We start from the raw sequence: 24132 nt of genomic DNA on the forward strand, positions 1-24132 counted from the left end.
ACACACACACACACGGTCATGGAATTATGAATGTGACTGCAGATGCATTTATTTACTCTATCAGATTGCAATTTAGCTCAGATTAAAGATAATAGGTTAAAGTGTGTAATTTTCTGAGCCTCTGACTGGTGACTACACCTTATCGACTGGCCTGGCATTTAGCATGGTGAATGAGGGTAAGCACGCTAATGTGTGAACACATATGCAACAGAGCTGCCAGTTTGATGGGGATAACAATCTATCTTTGTGTACGGCCTGATTACTCTGTTTTTGTTACTAGTCTAGTCTCAATTGGCCCTTCCTGTGTGTGAGCGTGTAGCGGGTAATGACACGGATGTGAGTGTCATCCTGTAAAATCTCATGACTGCAGCAATCTGCAACAGGCAGTTGCACTGCATAATTTACCATGCAATCACTTCTCATGGGCAGTCTTAATCTGGATGTAATAGCTGCTCATCACAGCTCTATTAACCCCTTTTTCCATATAGCTTTTTGGTGAGGGTGATGTCTAAACATTCTCACACACATCATGCAGAAGCAATGTCACCCAGGTCGAGATAAGACCCCACAGACAGACATTATGAACTCCAGGGCCATTTCACACACTCACTCCCCCAGAGCAGGGGATTGCATAACACCTGATAATTTATTTTCTATTGTTTGTGCAGAGTGCTTTGGAGAGGTCGCTTGCCTTTTTTAACACCCATAGCTCAGTGGCTTGTTCCTATCTTTGCCCTGCAGCACTGCAGGCCTCATCCACACATGCAATCACAACACTGCACACAAACATCTATTAATGGGAGAATGTGTGTGTTTTTTTTTTCCACAAATACACTTTTGATTTAAGCTTTTATTTGATAATTAACTTTAAACGTTCATCAATTGAATGGTGTTTTGATTTACTCATTACGGTGGTGTGGTAATTAAATTTTCTCACTCATTACATATGCAGATATATTAATATTATTTAAAAAAATTTTTTTTTTAATATTATTAAAATCTTTATTTATGTTTTGCTTGGTGCTTGGAAAAAGCAACGTAGCATAACGCTGATCATTTTCTAGCAATGCAATGTTTCTTGTTAATTGTTGTTAACGTGTCAATGCACTTTTCTATATACAGCACTATATATGTGCATGTATGTGATGTACGTAATAAAAATTAAATACTACACTAATGAGTGGTGTAGTATTTAATTTTTATTACGTACGTTCGACTGTTTCATTACAGCAGCAGAATACAGATAGAATTTGGTATCTAGACTGCAAGCTTTTTTCTCCATGCAAATATAATGCACACAGAAATTGTGTAAACATTCCCCCTGAGTCCCCAGAGGGTGGATGCTGGAGTGGTGGAGTGGTTTAAAGTGTGGGCTGCAATGCAGGACAGCAGCAGCACTGACTTGTTAAAGAGAGAGAGTTGCAAAATTTGCAGCTTAAATCAACCACCAAATTGGAAAGGCGTAGTTGGAAAGTGAGTCCCTGGAAAAAGAGCCACGTGTCAGGTCAAACACAAATGCAAGAAAAATCAGGCCACTGTGCGATGTGTTCACTGCTACAGGTACACATGTGGTAAATGCAGACGACAGGTACCGTGGCAGTGCCAGGATTGTGAGTGATTGCTGACAATGTTGAATTATTTGTAAATATGTGTACAAATGGTTGGTTTTTTGTACTGTTTTTATCAATAAATGTCAGCAACAAAGGACATACACCCATGTGTGTTGATTTCTCCCCAAGATGGCAAACTGAAACACTCCAAGTTGGTGACTTTTGGAGATTTGTTTCCCTGGATGATTGAGAATGCATCAAGATGAAACACAAAAGGAAGCTCACCGCTTTTAGCAGCTCCCCCACCCCCTCAATCACTCACCCCCACTCCCCTCCCTCCAGAATTCCTAGGTAACGACCTAATATACATATGAATGACTCCAGCATTTGACTGACTGCTCTCCGGCTTTTAAAGGTAGAAACGCAAAATGATGACTCCGCGGGGGTCTAAGGTAGAAAACCAAAATGACTGCTCTCCGGGGGTCTAAGTGTTAACTGATGCGCATGCATCCGGTTATACCCGCTCGATTTTGATAGCAATTCTTTAACATTCATTTCCATCCAAAAAGCAAATGCACACTGTCAAAAAGATTTCTGTCTCTTTAGAGCCTCCTAAGTGTTCTTTTATAGCAGCCACTTGTCATTTCACCTCTGTTGCCAGCATGCATTTGCTGAAGTTTCATGAATACTTCATGGCTGCTAGTTGAAAACAGTTTATCATCTAGCTAGAGTGTCTGTGTACATTGACTCGCAGTGAAGAGAGGCTGTACTGTGATAAATGGAGTTCCAACCTTTGAGGTCAGAAGGTAACCGCTATAAATGTGAGAGCCTGTCTGAATGTCCATCTCTGTGAAAAATCAGCCTGCCTGGAGCCCAACTCCGATCAGATAAGTGGGAAACAGCAAACAGAAAGCGGTGGGGGTTACACTCGCATTAGCCTAAATTGTTTTCTACTATAAAACAGTGTTCATATTATCATCCTGCTGTTTATGGGCCCTCCGCACCATTCCATGTATATATTCTGGAATAGAGCAGGCGTCAGTGGCACCAGACATAACACAGATTAAGTTGGAAAAAGCCTGAATAGCATCAAATGGAAGATCTGTTTGGTAGTAACCCACTGCACTCATGGTGTCACACCTCTAAGAGAAGAACTATTAAGCTGTCACATTCCATTAAACATGCGCAGGATAAAAAAAAGACTTGTCAGGCATTTGTGACAAACTGAAGTTAATATTTAGAGTGTAAGACAACACCAAGAACAGACAATATAGCGTACACGGCTGTAATGGGAGTTGGCCTAATACTCTGCAGACAAAAACTCCTTAGCTGAAGTATTACTCTACCCTACTGACGTATCCACTTGCTAATACATGTTATGGATAATGTGCATGTGCCAGCACTTGTCTTTTGACTTCTGTCCAATATGATCATTAACCTCTGCCTGTGGATCATTTTGCACGTCCCCCATGGACCTATTACAATAATCGTAATAGAGCTGTTTCATTTAAAGATTGTGCCGCATTCCTTTCAATAAAAGTTGTTTAGTAAGCACATTAAACATCTGTCCTCTACTCTGACCTGCATCCTGTTTCTCTTTCATTGGATAAAAGCATTTTATCTGCTACTGCTTTATTTAAAGCTACAGCAAGTACTTTTGGGTGGTGGGTATTTAATAGAAAAAATACACTGTTGTGCTTTAATTAAATGTTATCCATATAGTGCAGAATTATAACAGCAGTAACCTCAAGGCACTTTATATTATAAGGTACAATATATTTTATTTATTGTTGTAAATAAATGTGCGCCTTATCAGTTACTTTTAATTTAAAGATCATAAAGAGCTCTTTATTTGTACGTGGATATTTTTATTATTTCTTTCTGATTATGTTTTTCTATGCTTCCTCCATTGTTCTCTCTTCTTCCTCTTTTCCACCTCCTCACCTCAGCAACAGATGGTTATAAGCTAAAATTTTGCCAGCTAATGTTAGGCTCTAGTCTAATAATCACACTTCCCCTCTGATAAACAGTTTTATAACATTCTCACATCTTATGAAAGTTTATTAGCTAAGAGTAAAAGTCCAACAATGTTCAAAGACAGTTTCGCCAATGCCCGCTAACGGAGGCTAACAGCAGCTATCGCCTGACAACGCTTACTAAGACAAAAGTTCAGGATATCCTCAACAACTTTCATCAGTATCACTATCATCAGACAAAAGAGAGGTTCACTAAGTCGTTGATTCATATCAGACTCTTTTCACAAAGTTTTACTGTCTTCCCTACAGAAAATAGGCGAGGATAACCAGTATACTGACATCTAAGATAAACGGCTAACTAACAGCAAGCACTCACTACAGATGAATGGCAGCTAGTCCTTTTTTGTCCTGCAGTGGTCACCATAGCTAGTATTACACAGGCTAAATGGTGGGGGTAAATTCAGCTGACTGCAATTTATTGACACCTAGTGGTAAAATTTTATACACTGTAATTTTACAATTGCTCTTCTAGGTAAAAAGGGGGAACTACGCGTCTTTGACCTGACATGCAGTTGTATTAACATGTAGTCCATATTCAGCATGTAGCAGTGACAGAAAGCCAACAACACTGTTTAATTTATATCAGCTTCTCTGCAGCAGTCTGAGGCAAATTGCTGCAGTGGTAGTTGACGCTGACTTTGTAACCATTCAGTTAAAATAACAAACACAATCTAACAAATTGCCATTGCTGTATATCTTTTATTTACTGCATGTTTTTTTGTGTGTCTGTGAGGCTGTCATGCGAGTGTGTCTCAAGTCCTGTTATTGCATATCAGTTTGTTGCACACGCCCCTGTCACATGGAAATAGAGGGCACAGGGGTTACAGAGTGAAAGCGAGAAGGAGAGAGAGCAGAATGCATTTCCTGCTGCTGCTCTCTGCTGTCCGTTCTCTGCGTCTTCTCCCTCCCACTTTCAGGCTTCTCAGCGAGAGTACCTCACTGATAGCTCTGTTTCCCTCCCTCCCTTTCTCCCTGCTTTTGCTCAGCCCTCTCTACCTCTGACACTCACACTCTCTCTATAACTCTCTCTCTCTCAGTCAAACAGAGGATTCTCCATAGCCAGCTGTAGCTGAACGTGATTCTCACTTCTGTGATTGTTTCACTGATGCTTTCTTCCCCCCCTTTCTTTCTCTCTCTCTCTCTCTCTCTCTCTCTCTCTCTCTCTTCCGATTCTGCCGATGCTGACATCCTGTACGTGGATGCTGCTAAGGTGCACAAAGAGTGAAGGGAATAGGAGAGAACTTTTAAGGCTGCTATCAGTGCACTTTCTCTTGAATCAAGACACGTTAGATTGGTTGATTTGCTGTCGAGAGACGAGTCAACAGTGGAAGGGTTTTTGTTGTAGTCGATGAGTCATTTAGGTCATTTTCCTCCTTCAGGACTCCTGGATATAAATTTCTTTTCCTTTGCTCCACCTGTGGGTTTCCTTTCTACACTCTGTGGGGACTTTTATGGAGTGTGAAATTTGTCCAGCAAGTGTGAAGTTTGACAGAGCATGGCCAGTGGAACCACAGCTGAGTGTTGAACCTCTTCTGTCCAGTAAGGCAGCCCAGGTAAGTCAGCCAGTTCACTTTATTTCCCAAATAGATTTGTAATTGTGCATTTACATGCATGTAGTAGGAACTGCTGTTCTTTTCTGAGCTTGCCAGGAAATTCTATTACTGAAGGCTAAAATGTAATATAAGTCCAGCCTGACTTTATCTCTGCCCCTGGTGCTTTTTGGTACTACTTAAGTCACAACGGAGAAATTACATCTTAGTGATTTCTGTCTGAATTTTGACAGGTGAGCATTAATCTTGACAAGAAGATGTCTATGACTCAGTAAAGACATCAGTGCAACAACTGGATCAACTCTGATACATTTAGCTTTAGTCTTACTTCTGAGAAATGACTTGGATCATTTTTCAGTTGTGCAATGTTCATGAGACTCTTTTTCTTAAGTTGTGCGGTAATCAAATGGGAATAAGCAAAATTTTCTTTAGAAACTAAGATTCATGGTTCCAGCCTAGACCTAAATGTGTAACCAACTGACCAAGTTAGAAATTCACAGTATGTTTACTTTAAGTTCAGCACATAAGTCATAATTCTGATTCATAACATGGAGTCATAGCTTATTCAAAGAATAACATACAAGACCATAGGCTACATATTTGTTAGTGCATGATAAAAAAAAACGAACTTCTTCCCATTTAAAAACTTGCAGAGAATTATGACACATTTTTGTCACCAGAGTTTAAGATTGTGCTAATGTTAATCAGACAGATAACACTCAATAACAAGAGCGCTAATTTCCATCAAAGATTATTTCAGTGTCAGATTTTCTGCATCATTTGAGTCACAGTGTGCAGACTGAATCTAAACATTAGTACTACAGTTTCAAAACTTAGGATAACGCCTCACTTCTTGACCAACTTGGTCTTACTAAAACACTGCTGTGGTAATTTTTATTAATCAGATTAAACTTTAGTCAGACAGAAATTTAACCTTTTGTTTAGTAGTTTTGACACTTTTTGGTCTCCACCTCTGTAAATATGCAATGAGTCAGAGACTCAGAGTGAGAGATGGTTTAGATCTCTACCTATTGGCGTGTTTTTTCAAAATGGAGATGATAGCTTGCAGAAAATATGCCAGTATAGTCTTTTTAACACTTTAGCAATCTGTTTATAAATCCCCAAAAGATCCACTTCATTAAAATAGCTTCCATGCATTGGCTATATTGGAGAGCTAATATATCATTTCCCTGTTCCCATACATTTCTCTTGCATCCAGACATGACAACAGTGTCCATGGAGCCTGTGGGAGTCCTGGTGGAAAGGGGCGGCAATGCAACTGACCCTCCTCTGAACTCACTTGAAGATACAGCCGCCACCTTTACCATTGGAACCATCCTCTCCATCATGTGTCTCATTGGAGTCTCCGGGAACATCTACACCCTGGTGGTGATGTGCCACTCCATGAGGTCTGCAGCCTCCATGTACATCTACATCATAAACTTAGCTTTAGCAGATCTGCTGTATCTTCTCACCATCCCCTTCGTAGTCTGCACACACTTCCTGAAGGGATGGTACTTTGGAGATGCAGGGTGTCGGATTCTGATAAGCATGGACTTCCTGACTATGCACGCAAGCATCTTTACTCTGACAATCATGAGTACAGAACGCTACTTTGCAGTGCTCAAGCCACTCGACACAGTGAAACGATCGAAAAGTTATCGGAAAGCTATTGCCCTACTTGTCTGGGTAGCTTCTCTAATCCTCACCCTACCGATGATCGTGAGAATTCAACTGATGGCAGTGGGCACCAAGCCTATGTGTCAGTCCACTTTGTCACCGCTCTCCTACAAGATTTACATCTCCTTCCTGTTTTGCACTAGCATTGTCGCTCCAGGACTGATTATTGGCTATCTTTACATCCAGCTTGCACGCACTTATTGGATTTCACAGACAGAGACATTCAAGCAGACCAAAAAATTACCAAATCAAAAGGTAAGTTAAGCACAAATTAATGTGTTTAATGTGACTATTTTGCTTTATCATTGCACTTACTGTCTTACCACTTATCAAATCCTTTTGTGTGGGTTGAATATTTAAATGCCACTACTCAGCTATCTATGCCAATTCTATTCAAACCCACATTTCTTCCTGGAAACAAAAGGGCAATACAGTGTTTCCCACAGATTTAAAGCCCTTGTCACACAGGTTTAGAGACTGGTTGGTGACTGCCTGGTAACCACCGGTTGTTAGAGAAAAGTCAATGTCATGACTGACTGGTTGCCAAGTGGTTGCAAGAGGTTGCTTGGTGAGACTGATAACAATGAGATAAAAACCTTCCTGTCATCTGCTAGTGACTCCATTACTATTAAAGATCCTGTATTAGTATGTTACATAACTAAGAATATGTAATTATAATTACACAACTTTAGTTTAAGAACAAAAACCACAGAGAAATGGCGCGTGCGACTACTACACTATTTGTATCAAATGATTATTATTAGATAAACTCTTTATTAGTCTACAGATAATTATAATGTTCTAGATTTATCTGCTCATTATTTTTTCAGCCAAGCACATCCTCATATATAAAAGCTGGAATGAAAAAATAAATCTTACTCTTAGGCCAAGTTATGTACAATACTCTGAAACAACTATATCAATAAGAGAGCATCACATAATATCTTAAAAATTCTTCAGTTATTTTCACACAGACTCTCCAACTCGATCTCAGTTCTCCTTTTTTGGTGAGCTGCCTCAACTTCGACCTCGTCTCTTGCATCTTTCCCAGTTTTCAGCTCAGCAGGAGATGAACACATCCATCAACACCAACCTAATGAATATGTTTGAAGTTAGACACAGTGATGCTGTACAAACTTCCATAGATATTCCACTAATAAACAAGAAGTACTTTATGCAGTGTTTGTCTGATGCACATTCCATTTTGTTTCATAGCAGGGCTGAAGATGGTTTTATTCTCTCCCGACACGCTTAAATGTAACCCATCACTTGCATTTAAGGGTGAGAATCTTGAAGCGCAAGGGAAAATATAGACTACCCTACCTTTAAAATTGCTACTATTTGATATCCTAACAATTCTCTCCTTCGCTACCAGGGCTGTGCTTCACTGTGAATCTCTTGCTGTTATCATGCTGCACCAAGAAATGAGAGAAAATTACGTCAGTATTCCCCACAGGGAAATAGTTTGCAATAGTTGCTAAAGTCACACAAGAGTACAAGAAACACAACACAACCAAAGTCTATAGGAAGTTACTGAAAGGATTAATGAGTTAACATTGGCTTCCATACAATACCTTAGACGAGTTACTGTGTAGGGACACTATTAAAGATCTGGGGCCAACCAGATTTACTGGTCACTGATATTACAGTGCACGAATAATTTGAGTCGCCAAAACATCTTATGCATGCATTTTCCCTTTCTGTAATACGTTTTTTGTTTAAGTATGCTAAATAGGTGAAAATCATAATCTGACTTATGTTAACATAATCCTAACCATACCTATAACCAGAAATTGGTTGGTAGCTTATTTACCCTCTGACGACTAACTCATCATTAATAATGACCTTTAACCCAATCAAAATATGTAATTTTTATTAAATTGTCCTCCAAAGTCTTATCACTTAGGGAACAAATCATTCTGATAACTGATACAACTCAAAAACTATTTACACTCTATCCACAAAAGCTGGTTTTGCCTTTCTCCAAAATATAGGGGTTTTGTAGGGTTTGGGTTAAGTCATTTCACTTGGCTAAAGTGATATGACTGAAATGTCTTTTTTCTTAGTGCGGTAGACCTTCTACAAAATAGCCATGATATAGTGACATTTACCGGAAGTCTTTTGACCTAGCAGCACCACATAAGGCATCACATTAAAGAAGCAGATGTTCGGTTATGAACAGTACTAATAGTTTACTATGGTCTTGCTACTATTTTACAGCAAATCAAAGTTAGTGTAATATATGTTGCTATAGCACGTTATTGTGATGTTTGACAAGTTGGTGTGGAAGACTTTAAGTCTGCACATTGTATTGCCCATTATGTTTGCTATCCATCCATCCATCCATCCATCCACCCACCCATATATATATATATATATATATATATATATATATATATATATATATATATAGTTAGCACTGTTGCCGCACAGCAAGAAGGTCCTGAGTTCAATTCCACCATCAGGCCGGGGTCTTTCTGTGTGGAGTTTGCATGTTCTCCCCGTGTTTGCGTGGGTTCTCTCCGGGTACTCCGGCTTCCTCCCACCGTCCAAAGACATGCAGCTTGTGGGGATAGGTTAATTGGATAATCCAAATTGTCACTAGGAGTGAATGTGAGTGTGAATGGTTGTCTGTCCCTATATGTTAGCCCTGCGACAGACTGGCGACCTGTCCAGGGTGTACCCCGCCTTTCGCCCCATGACAGCTGGGATAGGCTCCAGCGCCCCCCGCGACCCTGAAAAGGATAAGCGGAAGCGAATGGATGGATGGATATATATATATATATATATATATATATATATATATATATATATATATATATATATATATATATATATATATATATATATAACTGGACGGTCAGAATTACGCCACGAGATCTCTAGGTGGAGTGAAACTCAGCCGTCTGCTCCTTGCTATCTAAAATATAACCGGATGCTGGCGTAAATTCTCGACCGTCTCACATTTCTGTTTAATCAGTTTTCTGTTTGACGTTTATTCAGTTGTGTGAAAACCCCGGACGAATCCTCTTGAGGGATTAATAAAGTTTTATTTAATCTAATCTAATCTAATCTAATAACTTTAATCTCAGCCAAACCGATTTACTCACGAACAAATAAAACACTGAAAAAAGCCAAACAATAACATTTTTAAGTTATCTAAATGACTTATCATGTTTAACCTGAGTAGTGAAAGACGGGGGTTTGCTGTTCTCGCCGGCTCAAATATTTGAAGTGTACACAGCTACATTCTCGCCTGACAATATGTTAAAAGTTTATTTTGCGACCCAGAAAGAGAAATAAGAGTAATATTAAAACTAAGTAGCTGCCGCCATTGTTGGAAACTGGAATTGGCTGGGCCGCGCTTTGAATTCTGGGATATGGTTTTTCAATTTTGTTGTCCGGGTGAAAAATCGGGAGAAATTCGGGAGAATGGTGGCTCCGGGAGATTTTTGGGAGGGGCACTGAAATTCGGGATTCGGGAGGGTTGGCATGTATGCATTAACATTAGCTTGGCATTTTACATCCCAATATCAAGTGAAATCTGAGTCTCTCTGATGGCACCTCTTTGTGCTCTTATGTCCTTGAAGGTGCTCTACTTGATCTTTACAATTGTGCTCCTCTTCTGGGCATGCTTCCTGCCCTTCTGGATCTGGCAACTGCTGGGTCAATTTCACCCCTCGTTGCCTCTCTCCACCAAAGCCAAACGTAACATCAACTACCTGACCACATGCCTGACGTACTCCAACAGCTGCATCAACCCGTTCCTCTACACATTGCTCACCAAGAACTACAAGGAGTATCTGAGGAAGAACAAGCGCTTGTGGACAACTGGCAATTACTTCAACAGGAGGAGTCGTTTTCAACGTTCACCGCGTAGATCGCCATCTGCCAGCAGTCAGCAGTGCACTGAGAGCTTCATGCTCACGCACACGGCATCACTACGAGCTCATAACAGCAGTTTGTGAGGTAGGAGCAGCTTTTTCTCTAACATTCCTAAAATTTTAACTGATAAGAGAACAAGACAAGACGTGCTATAAAATTTGCTAAGTACAGCTTTGTGCTTTGGTCATTTCTGGCAATTAGGCATCAGCAAAATGAGAGTCATTGCATGCTTTAGAGTTGGTGGCTTTGTTGGGGTTTTCTATAACAGGAAAGACTGAGTTATGTGATTGCAGATAGCGCTGAACACGTCTATTCATGTTCTCAGAATTCCTACTTGCTGGTATGCACAACATCAAAACTGTGGCGCTTTTTTGATAACTGTTGCTTGATTCATCTATATTAGCACTGCCATCATTTTGGACTACAAACACCAATGGGAAGAGCACAATTGTACAGACAACACAGCTGAGAAAAGGAGCTTTCTAAGTAGAATAAAGCAAATCAATATTAAGCAATCGTTTTCCCAAAACGCTGACAGGTAATTGTTCACAATCATCTCAGTCATTATTGTTGGCTCACAGTCGGCGTGGGAAGGAAACTATTTATCAGTAGTACTGAGATTGTGGGTGTGTGGGTGTTGTCACAAAACTTTTCATAGGGACTGAAATGTACCAATAAACAATCTAAGAGCCAAATCAAAATTGCCAAACCAAACATCTTAAAAAAGTCGTCAACTAAATGGACCTGACAGGCGTCATGTCTGACTCACAGATATCATTAACATAACTGCTTTGTTTTACTGTTGTCGCAATGTGTGTATTGGACATTTTACTCTTCACTGATTGCATTGACAGAGCTCTGTATGCTGATGTGACATGCAGACTAGTATTCTTATTTCTTAGGCACGGAGATAACATCTTATACGGAAAAGTTAGAAAGCTGGTAAAACATCAGAAATCATGAATAATGAATTCTTAGTAAGTCCTAAGTTGTTATAGTTATTTGAAATCTACATGGACTAACAGGTTACAACTCACTCACACTAATATTTTGTCAGAAGCTGTGGTGAAAGATTCATATGCTCTTTCATAACATTTATCATGACTGTGCCTACGATGTCCAGTGCATTTAAATGTGATGTAAAGGGGCATGATCAGGTATCTGTATGTCATGAAATGGAAGAGAGGTCTGTTTCACTATAGCCTCACTGTGGGCTTTGACAAATGTCAATAATTTGATATAAAAGGCTGATGGAGTATTGTCGTCAACCTGCCGGGCAGGTGGTGCGATGACCCAAGCTTGTCCATGACGAAGGAGTTTCATTGATACCATTGGGCAGGGATGGCCAACTCCAGGCCTCCAGAGCCGGTGTCCTGCAGGATTTAAATGTGTCCTTGATCCATCAGAGCTGATTTAAATGGCTAAATTACCCCCTCAACATTTCTTGAAGTTCTCCAGATGCCTGGTAATGAACTAATCATTTGATTCTGGTGTGTTGACCCAGGGTGTTATCTAAAGCCTGCAGGACACCGGCTCTTGAGGCCTGGAGTTGGCCACCCCTGCCATAGGCATATCTACTAAAAATATCTGACAAATTTGAATCTCAGTGACCTTGACCTCAAGTTCAAGGGCAGAGGTAGATGGTATTTCTGAAATAGCGCTGTTGCTTTTTTTTTTTTTTTTTGATGGCCAGAGGGGCTGATGGCACGATATGGCAGCCTCGCTTCTGTCAGTCTGCCCCAGGGCAACTGTGGCTACAACTGTGGTTTGCCTGCACCAGTGTGTGAATGTGAGAGTGAATGAATAGTGGAATTGTAAAGCGCTTTGAGGGTCTCGAAAAGTGCTATATAAATGCAATCTATTAGTATTATTATAAATAAAATTGTTAGCAAAAGTCTACATAAGTCATAAATCGTGGAGTCACCCCTGATGATATAAAGTACCCTAACAGTAACTCTGGAGTACTTGAATATCCTATTTTTGACTTCTGAAAATTTTGGTTACAACTATTCATTACAGAGGAAGCTGGAGAAATGGCGACAGTGCAGCAGAGGGAAACAGAGGATGAACTCAGGGGAAGGGGGGCGCGAGGATTAGAAAAGGTGGAGGTGCCAGGACACAGAAAGACCAGCTTGGCAATAAGAGCTTTGGAAGGATTGCTATGGGTGTAGCCAGCTGATGTACAATGCAAAACTTGCTGTTCTTTTACAGATTATGTTCTATAGAAATAACTGATTGCATTGCAGTTATAATGCAGATCATATCTAAGTCCAGACTGACACGACAGGATATCACAGCTGAGCAGCTCAGCTCAGCTTTTATCTTCATACATTTACTAATGAAACGAATCTCATTTATGTTTCACAATAACATCCCGATTCTTTCTTTCCACAAAATGACAAATAGCAGGAAAATCCAATATTTACGAGCAGCTAATATATTGGTAGGGCTTTACTTTTGATTACTTGGTGGTTTGTCAATGAGAGTAGCAGTGTGTCATATACTACCACTGTTGGATAACAATGTGCTGAGTGACGCCCACCACATATATGCATGCACATATTATTCTTCTCTAATGCCCTAACCACTACCATCAAAGTAAGGCTTTCATGTGTATACAGTTGTGGTTTACAGCCACTCATGGGCATGAATGTCATAGTAATTTGAGGGTTTTAAAGTTTTCTTTGAACTGTTCTTCTTCCAGGGTGTAATGATTGTACAGCAATCATCTTTAAGGATGTAAAAAAACAAGATTTGGGTGTACAAGTTTCCATTTATTTTGGATTTATGCTGGAACACCTAATGTAAATGACACGCATGGTAGTCTGGGCTGACTAATGGTTAAAAGGAAATCATCTTATACTGTCTTATGGTCAATTGAAACTCTACTCATGATAAGAATATTTAGTCAGAATACTTGACAAACATGATTTGAAACAGAAATAGGTTTACATTGCTAAAAGTATAACAAAACAAAACAAAAACAGTACAATTGTCCATGCGTTGCCCTATACTACTGTAGGACCAAAAAATACAGAAAAATATGGGTATGCTGTATTGTACACACAAGCCTACAGTAAACACGCATGCTAGTAAATACTAGCTAAGATGCTAAGTTAGAATTTAGCACTAGCTAATGCTAAACTGGCAGATAATTAAAGTTCTCATTTTCTAAACAGTCTATAACATATAATCGTCTGTGTGTTGCCGTATACTACTATAGGGTACCAGTCAGAGAAAATATAGATATATTATTGATTTTACACTTGATAACCATTGTTTTGCTAACAAAAACAAAAGCCTAGACAAATACACAAGCTAACATAAACCTAACTAAGCTAGGTTAGCATTAAGCATTACTGGCTAATTCTAACCTGGCACATGCTTAAAGTTTTTTCTTTTCTAAACAGTCTATTACTTGTGTTATATACAGAAAATACATGTGTGTCTTAAGGTGGCTGCTAAGCGCTGGCCCTCTCAGAGGCAATCACAACATCCCCTGACACTTTTTAATTTAATTCAGCAAAATATATTAAATTGCTGTTTTAAGTATGAACTTTTAATTATAATGCCATTTGAACAGCTTACATTCCCTGAAGAAACACAGGGGGGTTTAAAAGCTATCATAAACTTTGCCAAGGGGGGAAAAAGGCACTTGGACCCCTATCACCAAGTGGATTGACTTTATATCATGTTATTGTAGATTGGAATTAAATGTGGATGTGCCAGGATTCTTTGACTGTCAAACAGCAATATACTTTGCGCAACTCTCACAAAGAAAAAAAAAATGTTTCAGGATAGATACGTAGCTGTCAAAGAAAAAAATATTTAATTTATCTCAGTCATTCAACTATTGCATAGTGGCATCTTCCCCTCCCTACACCCAAAGGCTGCTTCACACTCCTGACTAATGAAAAGTGCTGCATGTTTCCAGCTGAAGGCTGGCCCAGTGAGACTTAAACACCTTCTGAGAGACAAATTTGTAACAAATGAGCTCATTGCGTCTGTTAATTTTTTTTTAAAACTTGTAACTTTACTTTTTATTAGTGTCCACATACGTCTTTGGTTGGCCAAAGCAACTTTTTGTAAAATGGCCCCTTGACATTGCGCAAGTGCTACCTGACGTTTTTGTACTAAATGTGAAGGTAATGGATAATTTTTTCCCTCCATTAAAGGTTGTACATGGTGACAGCTGCCTGGCAGGCTGTGTCAAAGTGCTCTAACTCCTAATGCGTCCTCGTAGAAGCATGTTTATTGCAGCTTAGGCCAGAAATAGGTGGAAACTGGGATTTTTATGCACTTAGTGTGGAAAATGTATCCCGTAGGGTTTTGTTGTTAAACAGGGCAATGGTTTAACAGTCAGTGCATGACCATATGGAACCTCGTCCTTGACAAACTGAATTCTTCTATATTTGTACTGTAAAAGATGAATGGCTATAAAGAAAAAGAAACGGTAGTCTCTTCTTTTTTATATACATATATACAACAACATTATACATTCACATATTTTGTGTGTACATCATATGATTTTGAACAGCAGCTTTGTGTAGCATGCTCTAAAAATACAGTAAAATGTCATTATTGCAGTGGCAGGTCTAAATGCTTGCCCTTTTCCTTCCAGATAAGCAGAGGAAATTAGTCAGCAAGGGATGTGGGAATATGCATGAATGATTTTGCAGTAATGATTGTCGGTGCTTGAACATAAAAGTGAATAATTCATACACAAAAACAGACAATTGCCTCCAATAAATTATTCATTACTTTTAAAGCACTGTCTTTCAGTGATTTTATATGTTCATTTTGGTCCCAGGAAAAGTCTTCTGATGCCTGTGAGTTATTTAGGGGGGAAAAATAAGGCAAAGGAAAACAAATAAAGCAAAGGGAAAAGAGAGACTCCTGGATTAAAGTTGCAATTGTTGATAAAATCTCATTCAGGGCTCCTACCACTCTGTAAATGGAAATTCAGGTCTGCGTGAGAGCCTGCCACTTTGATCTCATCTGAAACATTGCATCATTATGTAATAAAGTTTCATGAGTATGCTTTTATGCTTTCTGTGGCAATTATCTTCAGTTAGAGACGTCATTTAATATATCTCAACACATTTTTGCTGGATTATTGTGAAGCTTTAATAGTTCACTGACAATGGCGAATCATATTATATTGTAAGTAAGCTCAGATCAGATTCTGTAGTTAATTATTCAAATATCTGTCTTTGCACAAAATGTTGAGTCTCAGAACAACACAGCTAATACATATTTTATTCTCCCAAAGTTTTTGCCCTGTGGTTTCAGGCACTTTCAGCTTTAAATATTGTGCACCAAACTATTTAACTACCATTAGTTTATGTGCAACTTTTGCACATTACAATAAAATAATCATTTTTGAGAACTCTTCTTAACGTCAGAGTCCAATTTACTTTAACGTGCGCACTTATTGAAAAAGTACGATTTAGCGTTTTCTCTTATATTTGCCATAGTCAGAACTGTCAATTTCACTCATTCACAAATTAAAAATCAGTGTAGAACACCAGATGTTCTTTCTTATTCAACTGTGTCATGTTAGTCGTAGCTAACGTAGCTTTAAGCTACATGCCTAAAACAAACTTGTAGTAGCTTCTGGGAAGTGCCTTAAACCTGAGTTCTACCTCAACATCTCGAGCTGGCAATAGCTGTGGTTGCAAAAACACTTCTGGTCATTAGAAGTCCATCCATCCATTTTTCTTCCGCTTGTCCGGAGCCGGGTCACGGGGGCAGCAGTCCCAAGCAGAGAAGCCCACACCTCCCTCTCCCCAGCCACCTCCTCCAGCTTGTCCCAGGCCAGCCGAGAGATATAATCTTTCTAGCATGTCCTGGGTCTGCCCAGGTGCCTCATCTCGGTAGGACAATCCAAGAACACCTCACTCAGGAGGCGTCAAGTCATTAGAAGTCTACGAAAAAAACCTTTCTGCTTTGATCTATGTAAATATTTTACTATTACAGGATCAGTTCCTCATTTCAGGTCATGCTGAATAAGAAATTGTGGCTAATGACTTGTGACAGACAAGTCACTGGCATTGCTAGTTGGTGTTATTGTCAGACTCGCCTTCTCTGCATCCATTTGTTTTGTAAACCAAAATAGCAGCGAAAACGCTAGAGACATGAAGAACTACACAAACCACCAATGACGTCGCGATAGTCACGTCCATCTTTGATGCTGTCTAAGGACGGAAGCAGGCACGAGGAGTCGGCTAAACAAATCCTGAAAGCTAGTTTTGTTCTAAGTTGGAATTCATTTAGAAACATGTCTTCAACCTCAGTGATGCTTAATGAGTGAACATTCTGATTCCATTGTACTTGATGCAACTTTTTTCATATGGGCATTAGAACTATTTACCGTAATTGTCGGGCTATAAGCCGCTACTTTTTGCACAAGCTTTGAACCCTGCGGCTTTTAGTCAGGTGCGGCTTTTCTATGGATTGTCCATGATTTTTGTCATATCGTAAGACGATTTGTTTTGTTTGTTCCGCTGTTGTACGGCACTACGTTGCCTGGCGGAAGGATCGGGGTTCAAGAGTGGTATGTTAGTCACATGTCCGTCCGCCAGGCAACGTAGTGCCGTATGAAGTAGCGCGAAAAACAAACTTCAAAGTAGCACTACGCGTTCAGCTGGAGGCGTGGATGATGAGCGGCGATAAACTTGCGAAAAGCAAGTTATGCCCAACTCCACTGGTGGATTCTGACAGCGTGGAAAAGTGTGAAAACATCCACGATCACCAACGGATTTTGAAGGGCTGGACTGCTGCATGATGGAGAGGAGGACACCGCCACGGCCCTTCTGAGGGTGTTCAACTCTGACACTGACAACGAGGATTTCTTTGGTTTTGAAAGTGACAACGAAGGAGAGAAGCGGAGAGTGGATGACGAAGCCATCCTGAGCCTGTTTGTATCCGACACTGGAGGAGAGGACTTTGGTGGTTTTAGTGCGCAGGAAGAAGAGAAAGATGGTGGTGAATGACTGACTTTTCTTCTTGTTAAAGCTGTGTCACTGCACCTGAGCCTAAAAGGTAGTCCGAATCTATTTTTCTGGTGTGCTATAGGTTACTGTTATGTACTACATGTGCAAATATGTACCCATAACTTGTTTTTCAAAATATTAATAAAAGTGATGTGTCTCCAAACAGCCATCTCTTTCCTGACAATTCCCTTTGTGCATATTCTCTTACATATGATAAGTCAACATTGAAACACCTGCGGCTTTTAGTCAGGTGCGGCTAATGTATGTACAAAACAGGATTTTCCCCTGATTTTAGCTTGTGCGGCTAATATTCAGGTGCGCTTTGTAGTCCGGGAAATACGGTAGACATCTTTAAACTGACACGTTCTCTGGCTTATAAACTAGAGTACTGGTTATTTGGTTTAATGCTAACAAACTAAACTAAACTAAAAATATGGTGAACATTATTTTGGAAAGAGCTGCTATTTTCTCATTTTAGTGATACACATGATACCTGAGTTATGAATCTAAACAGAAGACTTTCTTTCTCATGTATCTTTGCTAACCATATGATTACCACAGCTTTGTAAGGGCCAAAGTCCAACTTGTATGACCAGTTTCAAAGTTGTTTATGCATATATGTTTGGTTGCTATGCTTGTTATTTCAATAAATGATCAAAGCTATAAAATATGTCTAGTAGGTCTTACATGTTCACAGCCTCTATAGCCTATACAGCCATGCACACATTTTTTCCAGATGAACTGGAAGATCAAACAGGAGGATCCTTGACTGCTAGAGCGCTGCATAATCATTCCCTGTCAGACCAGACATGTTCCAACTTTAATTATAATTACTTTAATCCCATGTCCAAAGCCGGGCACATCAACACCACTTAAAAGATATCCCCATCTCTCACAGGCTGCAGCAGACAATGTTATAGAGTTATTGATAGGCCACTCATTAACTCGGTTATCATCTTATAGCCCCTTTCCCATAACGCTTTAATTTCAGCTGCCAAATGAAAATGCATTTGGACTTGGTCATGGCTTGGTTGAATCAAGCAGAGGTCACTCCAGAAATGCAGATGCTAATTCTCTTCCTTCCTTTCATGACACTAAAAGGTTTATTGATCGCCCAGTCATTTATCTGAAAGCTGATTACATTGACTTGGCTCAACCTGGGAATTGGAAATGGGAATTGCTATTCTCTGGTCGCAGGTGATAGGAAACTTTGAGTGTAATGGCTAAAGACTGTGTTGTCAAAGAAAGTCTCTGGTGTGATCAATAAGCACCCTGACTCTCCCGCTTCTGTTGTTCAACAAGATTATACAGTATAGAGACGTGGATTGATTGAGTGCCTCCCTTATCTTACCAGGGTTCATGTTAATGGTCCAGCGCTCTTTTAGAAAGGTCATAAGCTGATGAAACATTGGCTCCACAGATGATTCGGGTCACACTCACAGAATTTTCAGCACCTAAAGAGCTCATGTTATATTTATTTTTTCTGTCCCAGATTCCAGTCAGACACTTTGAATGGACTGGGAATTACACGAGTTTAGCAAAGTAAGTGCACAGGAATTGATAAGAAACTTAGCAGTTTTGCTGAGGGTTGTCTTCTCATATGGTTTACTCAGTATATGTGTGATTTTTACACATTCAGTTTCCAATGAAAACATTTCAGCCCATTTCAGATCCTGCAAAAGGAGTTAGTCTAAATGGGCACAGTAAAAAAAAGAAGAGAGAACCTGTTTATTAGGCCTCAAACTTGATTATTTACAGTGATGGAAATTTTTATTTCTTGCAACATTGATAATAAGACAATTACAAGATTTATGGCCAGATTTACTGAGCAGGGTGTTTTTTTAAGGCTTCAGTCAGAAAAGCCATAGCTGTGAGTAAAAGGTCCTGCGATGATGATTCTCTCTAAATTCACGAACAGAGAGCTGTAGTCATTTCCTTTTCAAAATGACCATCATAGACCTAATTAGGGTTGTAAATGAGCTGACGTATGAGTAATCTACAAATGACACAGTTACAGCTTGTTACTTGCAATGTGTGAAACATAATATAGGTTTTACGATGTTTGTGAGTGTCTCTCAGGAAACTGCATGGCAGTACTGACCAAGAAGAGAAAGCAAAAGGAAGGTTCTCTGTGGGAGAGTTTGAAGTTTTTGTGGACAAAATGTAATCAATTTAATTTAACCAAATCAACCTTTGACATACTCAAAAAAATGAATTTTGTTGACAATAAAGTCTGTGCTCATTCTCCATTTATGGTTGGTGGCCTGTTGTTTTCTTTTTTTCCTTTTCTTTTTTCTTTTAGTAACCAGCAGTTTGTTGGAAACACTGTTTGCTGCCTTTGGTATTTAAATGCAGAAATCTGTGGGAAATCTTATACTGTTCAGCTGAAGCTTTGATATATTTCATATAAGTTAACTCATTTGGTAAATTGATTGATTCTTATACACCGCTTTTCTACTCTCCTGGAGCACTCAAAGCACTTCATGCAACATGAACTTTCTTCTATGCTTTTAAGTGCTTACTAACTAACATTCACCACCATTCTTTCTCCAATAGATGCATTAGAGAGCAACTTAAGGTTTATATCTTGCCCAAGGGTATTTGCAGAATAGCCAGGGATTAACCCACCAACCTTCTGATCAGTAGATGACCTGCTCTACCTCCTGAGCTACAGCCAGGAGACTCTTTGGCTGCAAGCTGCCCCCACTTGTGACCTGGAAGTCCAATACAATGGCAAAATCCACATTATTTGCAAAAAGCAGAGAGGTGCAATAATAACTGAGCCTCAACTATGGTTGTACAGGGACTTAATGGCCCAAAATTATGGACCATATGGACATTTTATGGACATAAAACATATGTAGACTGATTGGAACGAAAGTTCTTGTTGGTCCAGTGCGATGTTCATTAAGACTCAAGTGTTTTGTCTTCAATGGACAAATAGGAAAATCAGCCGTGGCTGAGTATCTACTGAACTGTTAAAAGAAAAAAAATCAAGATGTCAGCTGTAATGCTTTAGTATCTAGGTAAGGCTAAAGTTGCACCATGGTTCTTGGATCTAAATCGTAACATCAACATCAGAATCAGAATACTTTATTGATCCCTGGGGGAAATTATTTTTTGTTACAGTGCTCCATTATAAACAAACATTAACAAGACAGACAATACACTAACTAAGAATAGTACAATATATATATATATATATATATATATATATATATATATATATATATATATTAATAAGTGACTTATATATATATATATATAAGTCACTTATTAATAAATAGTTGAAAAAGAAACATGTGTAGCTGTAGCAGTAAACAGTGTGTTAAGTGGATGCGTTGTACAGAGAGATGGCCACAGGCAGGAATGATTTCCTGTGTCGTTCAGTGGTGCTTCCGGTAATCTCAGTCTTTCACTGAACGTGCTCCTGTGACTGACCAGCATGTCATGGAGTGGGTGGGACAATATCCACCTCTCCGACACCACCTTAAGGGAGTCCAGCTCCATCCCCACAACATTACTGGCCTTAGGGATCAGTTTATCGAGTCTGTTGGCATCTGCGACCCTCAGCCTGCTCCCCCAGCATGCAACAGCATAGAGGATCGCACTGGCCACAACAGACTCGTAGAAAATCCTGAGCATTTTCTGGCAGATGTTGAAGGACCTCAGTCGCCTCAAAAAAATAGAGACGACTCTGGCCCTTTCTGTAAAGTGCTGTGGTGTTTTTAGCCCAGTCCAGTGTATTGTCAATGTGAACTCCAAGGTATTTATAGTCCTCCACAATGTCAACACTGACCCCCTGGATTGAAACAGGGGTCAAGTGTTTCCTGGTCTTCATGAAGTCCACTATCAAGGAGGAACATGTTCTCATATTCATAGTGGCAATGCAAGGTCAGGCTGCTGGTAATGTCATCAATATTAGAGGTACTAGAACAATAAAAAATCAGGGGAAGCAGGTGTTGCTGAAGTCAGTAAGATTAATTTTCTGGAAACCTTTAAAAACCTGAACAAATCGGGACTACTTTAGTCAAAAGACATTTTCTAACTGCAGTAATTTTTTTTGGCATTGCGGACACTGATTACATCATGAACAGCATAAAAGGTGGAGCTAAGGAGGAAGTTGCAACGCATAGCTATCGTGGACAGGCTAAACCAGCTCAAACAATGTGCCAGTGATCGTGTTGGGGTTACTGCTGAGAGCAACTCATCTGCCTCAGCCTTTTTTTTCTCGCTCCGCTTCATGTTGATTGGGCTCCTTAATTAAAGGTTTATTTGTAAAAGTTAGGAGACTTGCATTGCTTTCTCTATTAAACACAGTTTTGCCAGAGGCGTGTTCACCATGAAGGTGTCAAGTATCTTTTTAATAGAAAATTATTTAAGAGTCAAAGAATAAACAAAGTAAAAAACTCACATCAAAACAGCTCACATTAAGAATTAATGAGAACTGTGATAGCTGTTATTGTACTTTTCTCTTTGCCCAAATCCAATGAATTTGCATTTATATGAATTACATAACCAATATACAGTTTTGATTACTTTGTCTTTGTGGTAATCTAGCCTAGGGAATTTGGTGATGTTCTGTACATTATCAGGAGTGTGATGACATTTGGGTTAGGAAGATGAAGAGGCTATGGATTTGGGGTTGTGTAAAAAGTGTGTGACTGACCCAGGACAGCTGTATGTGTTTATAGTCCACAGGCTGCACACGTGCTTGTAAATACTTATCCTCTGACCCTGGACAAAAGTGTCTGGCATCTGCACACAATTTGGCATCCTCGAGCAGTGGCCAATAAATTTCACATTCAACAACAAGGCATTAAAAATAAGCCCTGCTCTAGTTTCTGTGAATCCACGTCTAATGTACTGAACACCTCCAAATACTGCAGCTAGCTTTTGTTTCCCTATTCAACTCCTTCTGTTTCCGTTTGCATCCCCTAGCTCCTCTATAGGGAAGCGTGTGAGAAGAACTGTGTGATACAGTTCAGTGGAAGTTGCTGAGCCATGAAGATTCTCTCCACATTGGCGTCAGTCAGTATGAAGTATTACTGCATCTCATAGTAGTAGTAAATGGACCTGCAGAGACATCAGTTTTTGTGTTCAGGCTGACATCATTGGATGGATGCTGACCTTGAAAAATGAGCAATAGTATTTTTAAAGGTGCTGAAATTGATTGATTGCATAGAAGTCGTGTCCCCAGGCAGTAGATATTCATAGCATTCTGGCATTCAACTCAGTGACCAAACAGAAACTTTACAGTGTGTCCAGGGAATATACACAGCGCTTAACTTGTTCCACATTTTGTCATGTTACAGCATTATTACAAAATAGATAGTTTATTGAAAGTCTTTCAAATTCCAAATTTATTAGAAATAAAAAACAAAACAAAAAAAATAACATGTACATAAGTATTCGCAACTTATCAATTTGAGCAGTCGAGTTAGAAGGCCCTTAGTCAGTCAGGTGACCAAGAACCCGATGGCCACTCTGGAAGAGCTCCAATGACAACCACTTCTGCAGCACCCCATCTATATGGCCTGTACGGTAGAGGGGCCAGGCAGAAGCCACTCCTCAGTAAAATGCACATGACAGCCCCCCTGGAGTTTGCCAAAAGGCATCTGAAGGAATCTCAGATCATAAGAAATAAAATTCTCTGGTCTGATGAAGCTAATATTAAACTCTTTGGCCTGGATGCAGAGGGTCATGGTTGAAGGGAACCAGGCACCGGTCATCACCTGACCAGTACATTCCCTGCAGTGAACCATTCTGGTGGCAGCATCATACTGTGGGGATGGTTTTTGGGTGAATAAAGCAATGTACAGCAATGCTCAGAGCACTCTGGACCTCGGACTGGGCAAAGGCTCATCTTCCACCAGGACAATGACCTTAAGCACACAGCCAAGTTAATAAAGGATTGGCCACAGAGTGGACCACTCTGTGAATGTCTATTACCTGACCAAACATCTCTGGAGAGGTCTGAAAATAGCTGTGTACTAACTATTCCAACTATAACATGCTGGAGCTTGAGAGGTTTTGCAAAAAAGAGTGTGAAAGACTGCCTAAAAATAGATGTACCGAGCTTGTAGAGTCATACTCAAAAACATTTAAGGCTGCAACTGCAGCCAAAGGTGGTTCAACAAAGGACTGAATAACAGCGGTGAATACTTATGTACATGTTTTTGTTGTTGTTTTTTTGTTTTATTAAATTTGCAAGAAATTTGAGCAAACTTTTCTGACTTTATCATTACGGGTTATTTTGTGTAGAATTTTGTAGTGACAATGAACTGAATGTGTTTTGGCATAAGGTTGTAACATGACAAGGTGTGGAACAACTGAACTGCTGTGAATGCTTTCCAGATGTGCAGTGATATTCACTATTACTCCAGAACCACCATCAGGATTGCGGTGTCTACTTTACATTCACACGCTATATCCA

At 39.6% G+C, this 24132-nt stretch overlaps 1 protein-coding gene and 1 non-coding gene across 2 annotated transcripts; one reads left to right on the forward strand and one right to left on the reverse strand.

Annotated features, from left to right (window-relative positions):
- The first annotated feature begins 5090 nt into the window (after window positions 1–5090).
- On the forward strand, window positions 5091–10787 carry uts2r1 (urotensin 2 receptor 1). The gene is made up of 3 exons (XM_085360418.1): window positions 5091–5139; window positions 6356–7071; window positions 10407–10787. Exons 2-3 carry the CDS (start codon window positions 6358–6360, stop codon window positions 10782–10784), a joined length of 1092 nt encoding a protein of 363 aa, XP_085216544.1. The 5' UTR covers window positions 5091–5139; window positions 6356–6357; the 3' UTR covers window positions 10785–10787.
- Window positions 5851–5922, reverse strand: LOC146626276 (small nucleolar RNA SNORD36). Its single transcript, XR_014906486.1, has one exon. It is a non-coding gene; the product is annotated as a small nucleolar RNA SNORD36 (small nucleolar RNA).
- Window positions 10788–24132: the final 13345 nt, after the last annotated feature.

The sequence above is a fragment of the Diplotaxodon limnothrissa genome, linkage group LG8 (genome assembly GCF_057381915.1).
Source record: "Diplotaxodon limnothrissa isolate DT_005_m linkage group LG8, D_limnothrissa_male_GT1.1, whole genome shotgun sequence".
Lineage (NCBI taxonomy): Eukaryota > Metazoa > Chordata > Actinopteri > Cichliformes > Cichlidae > Diplotaxodon > Diplotaxodon limnothrissa.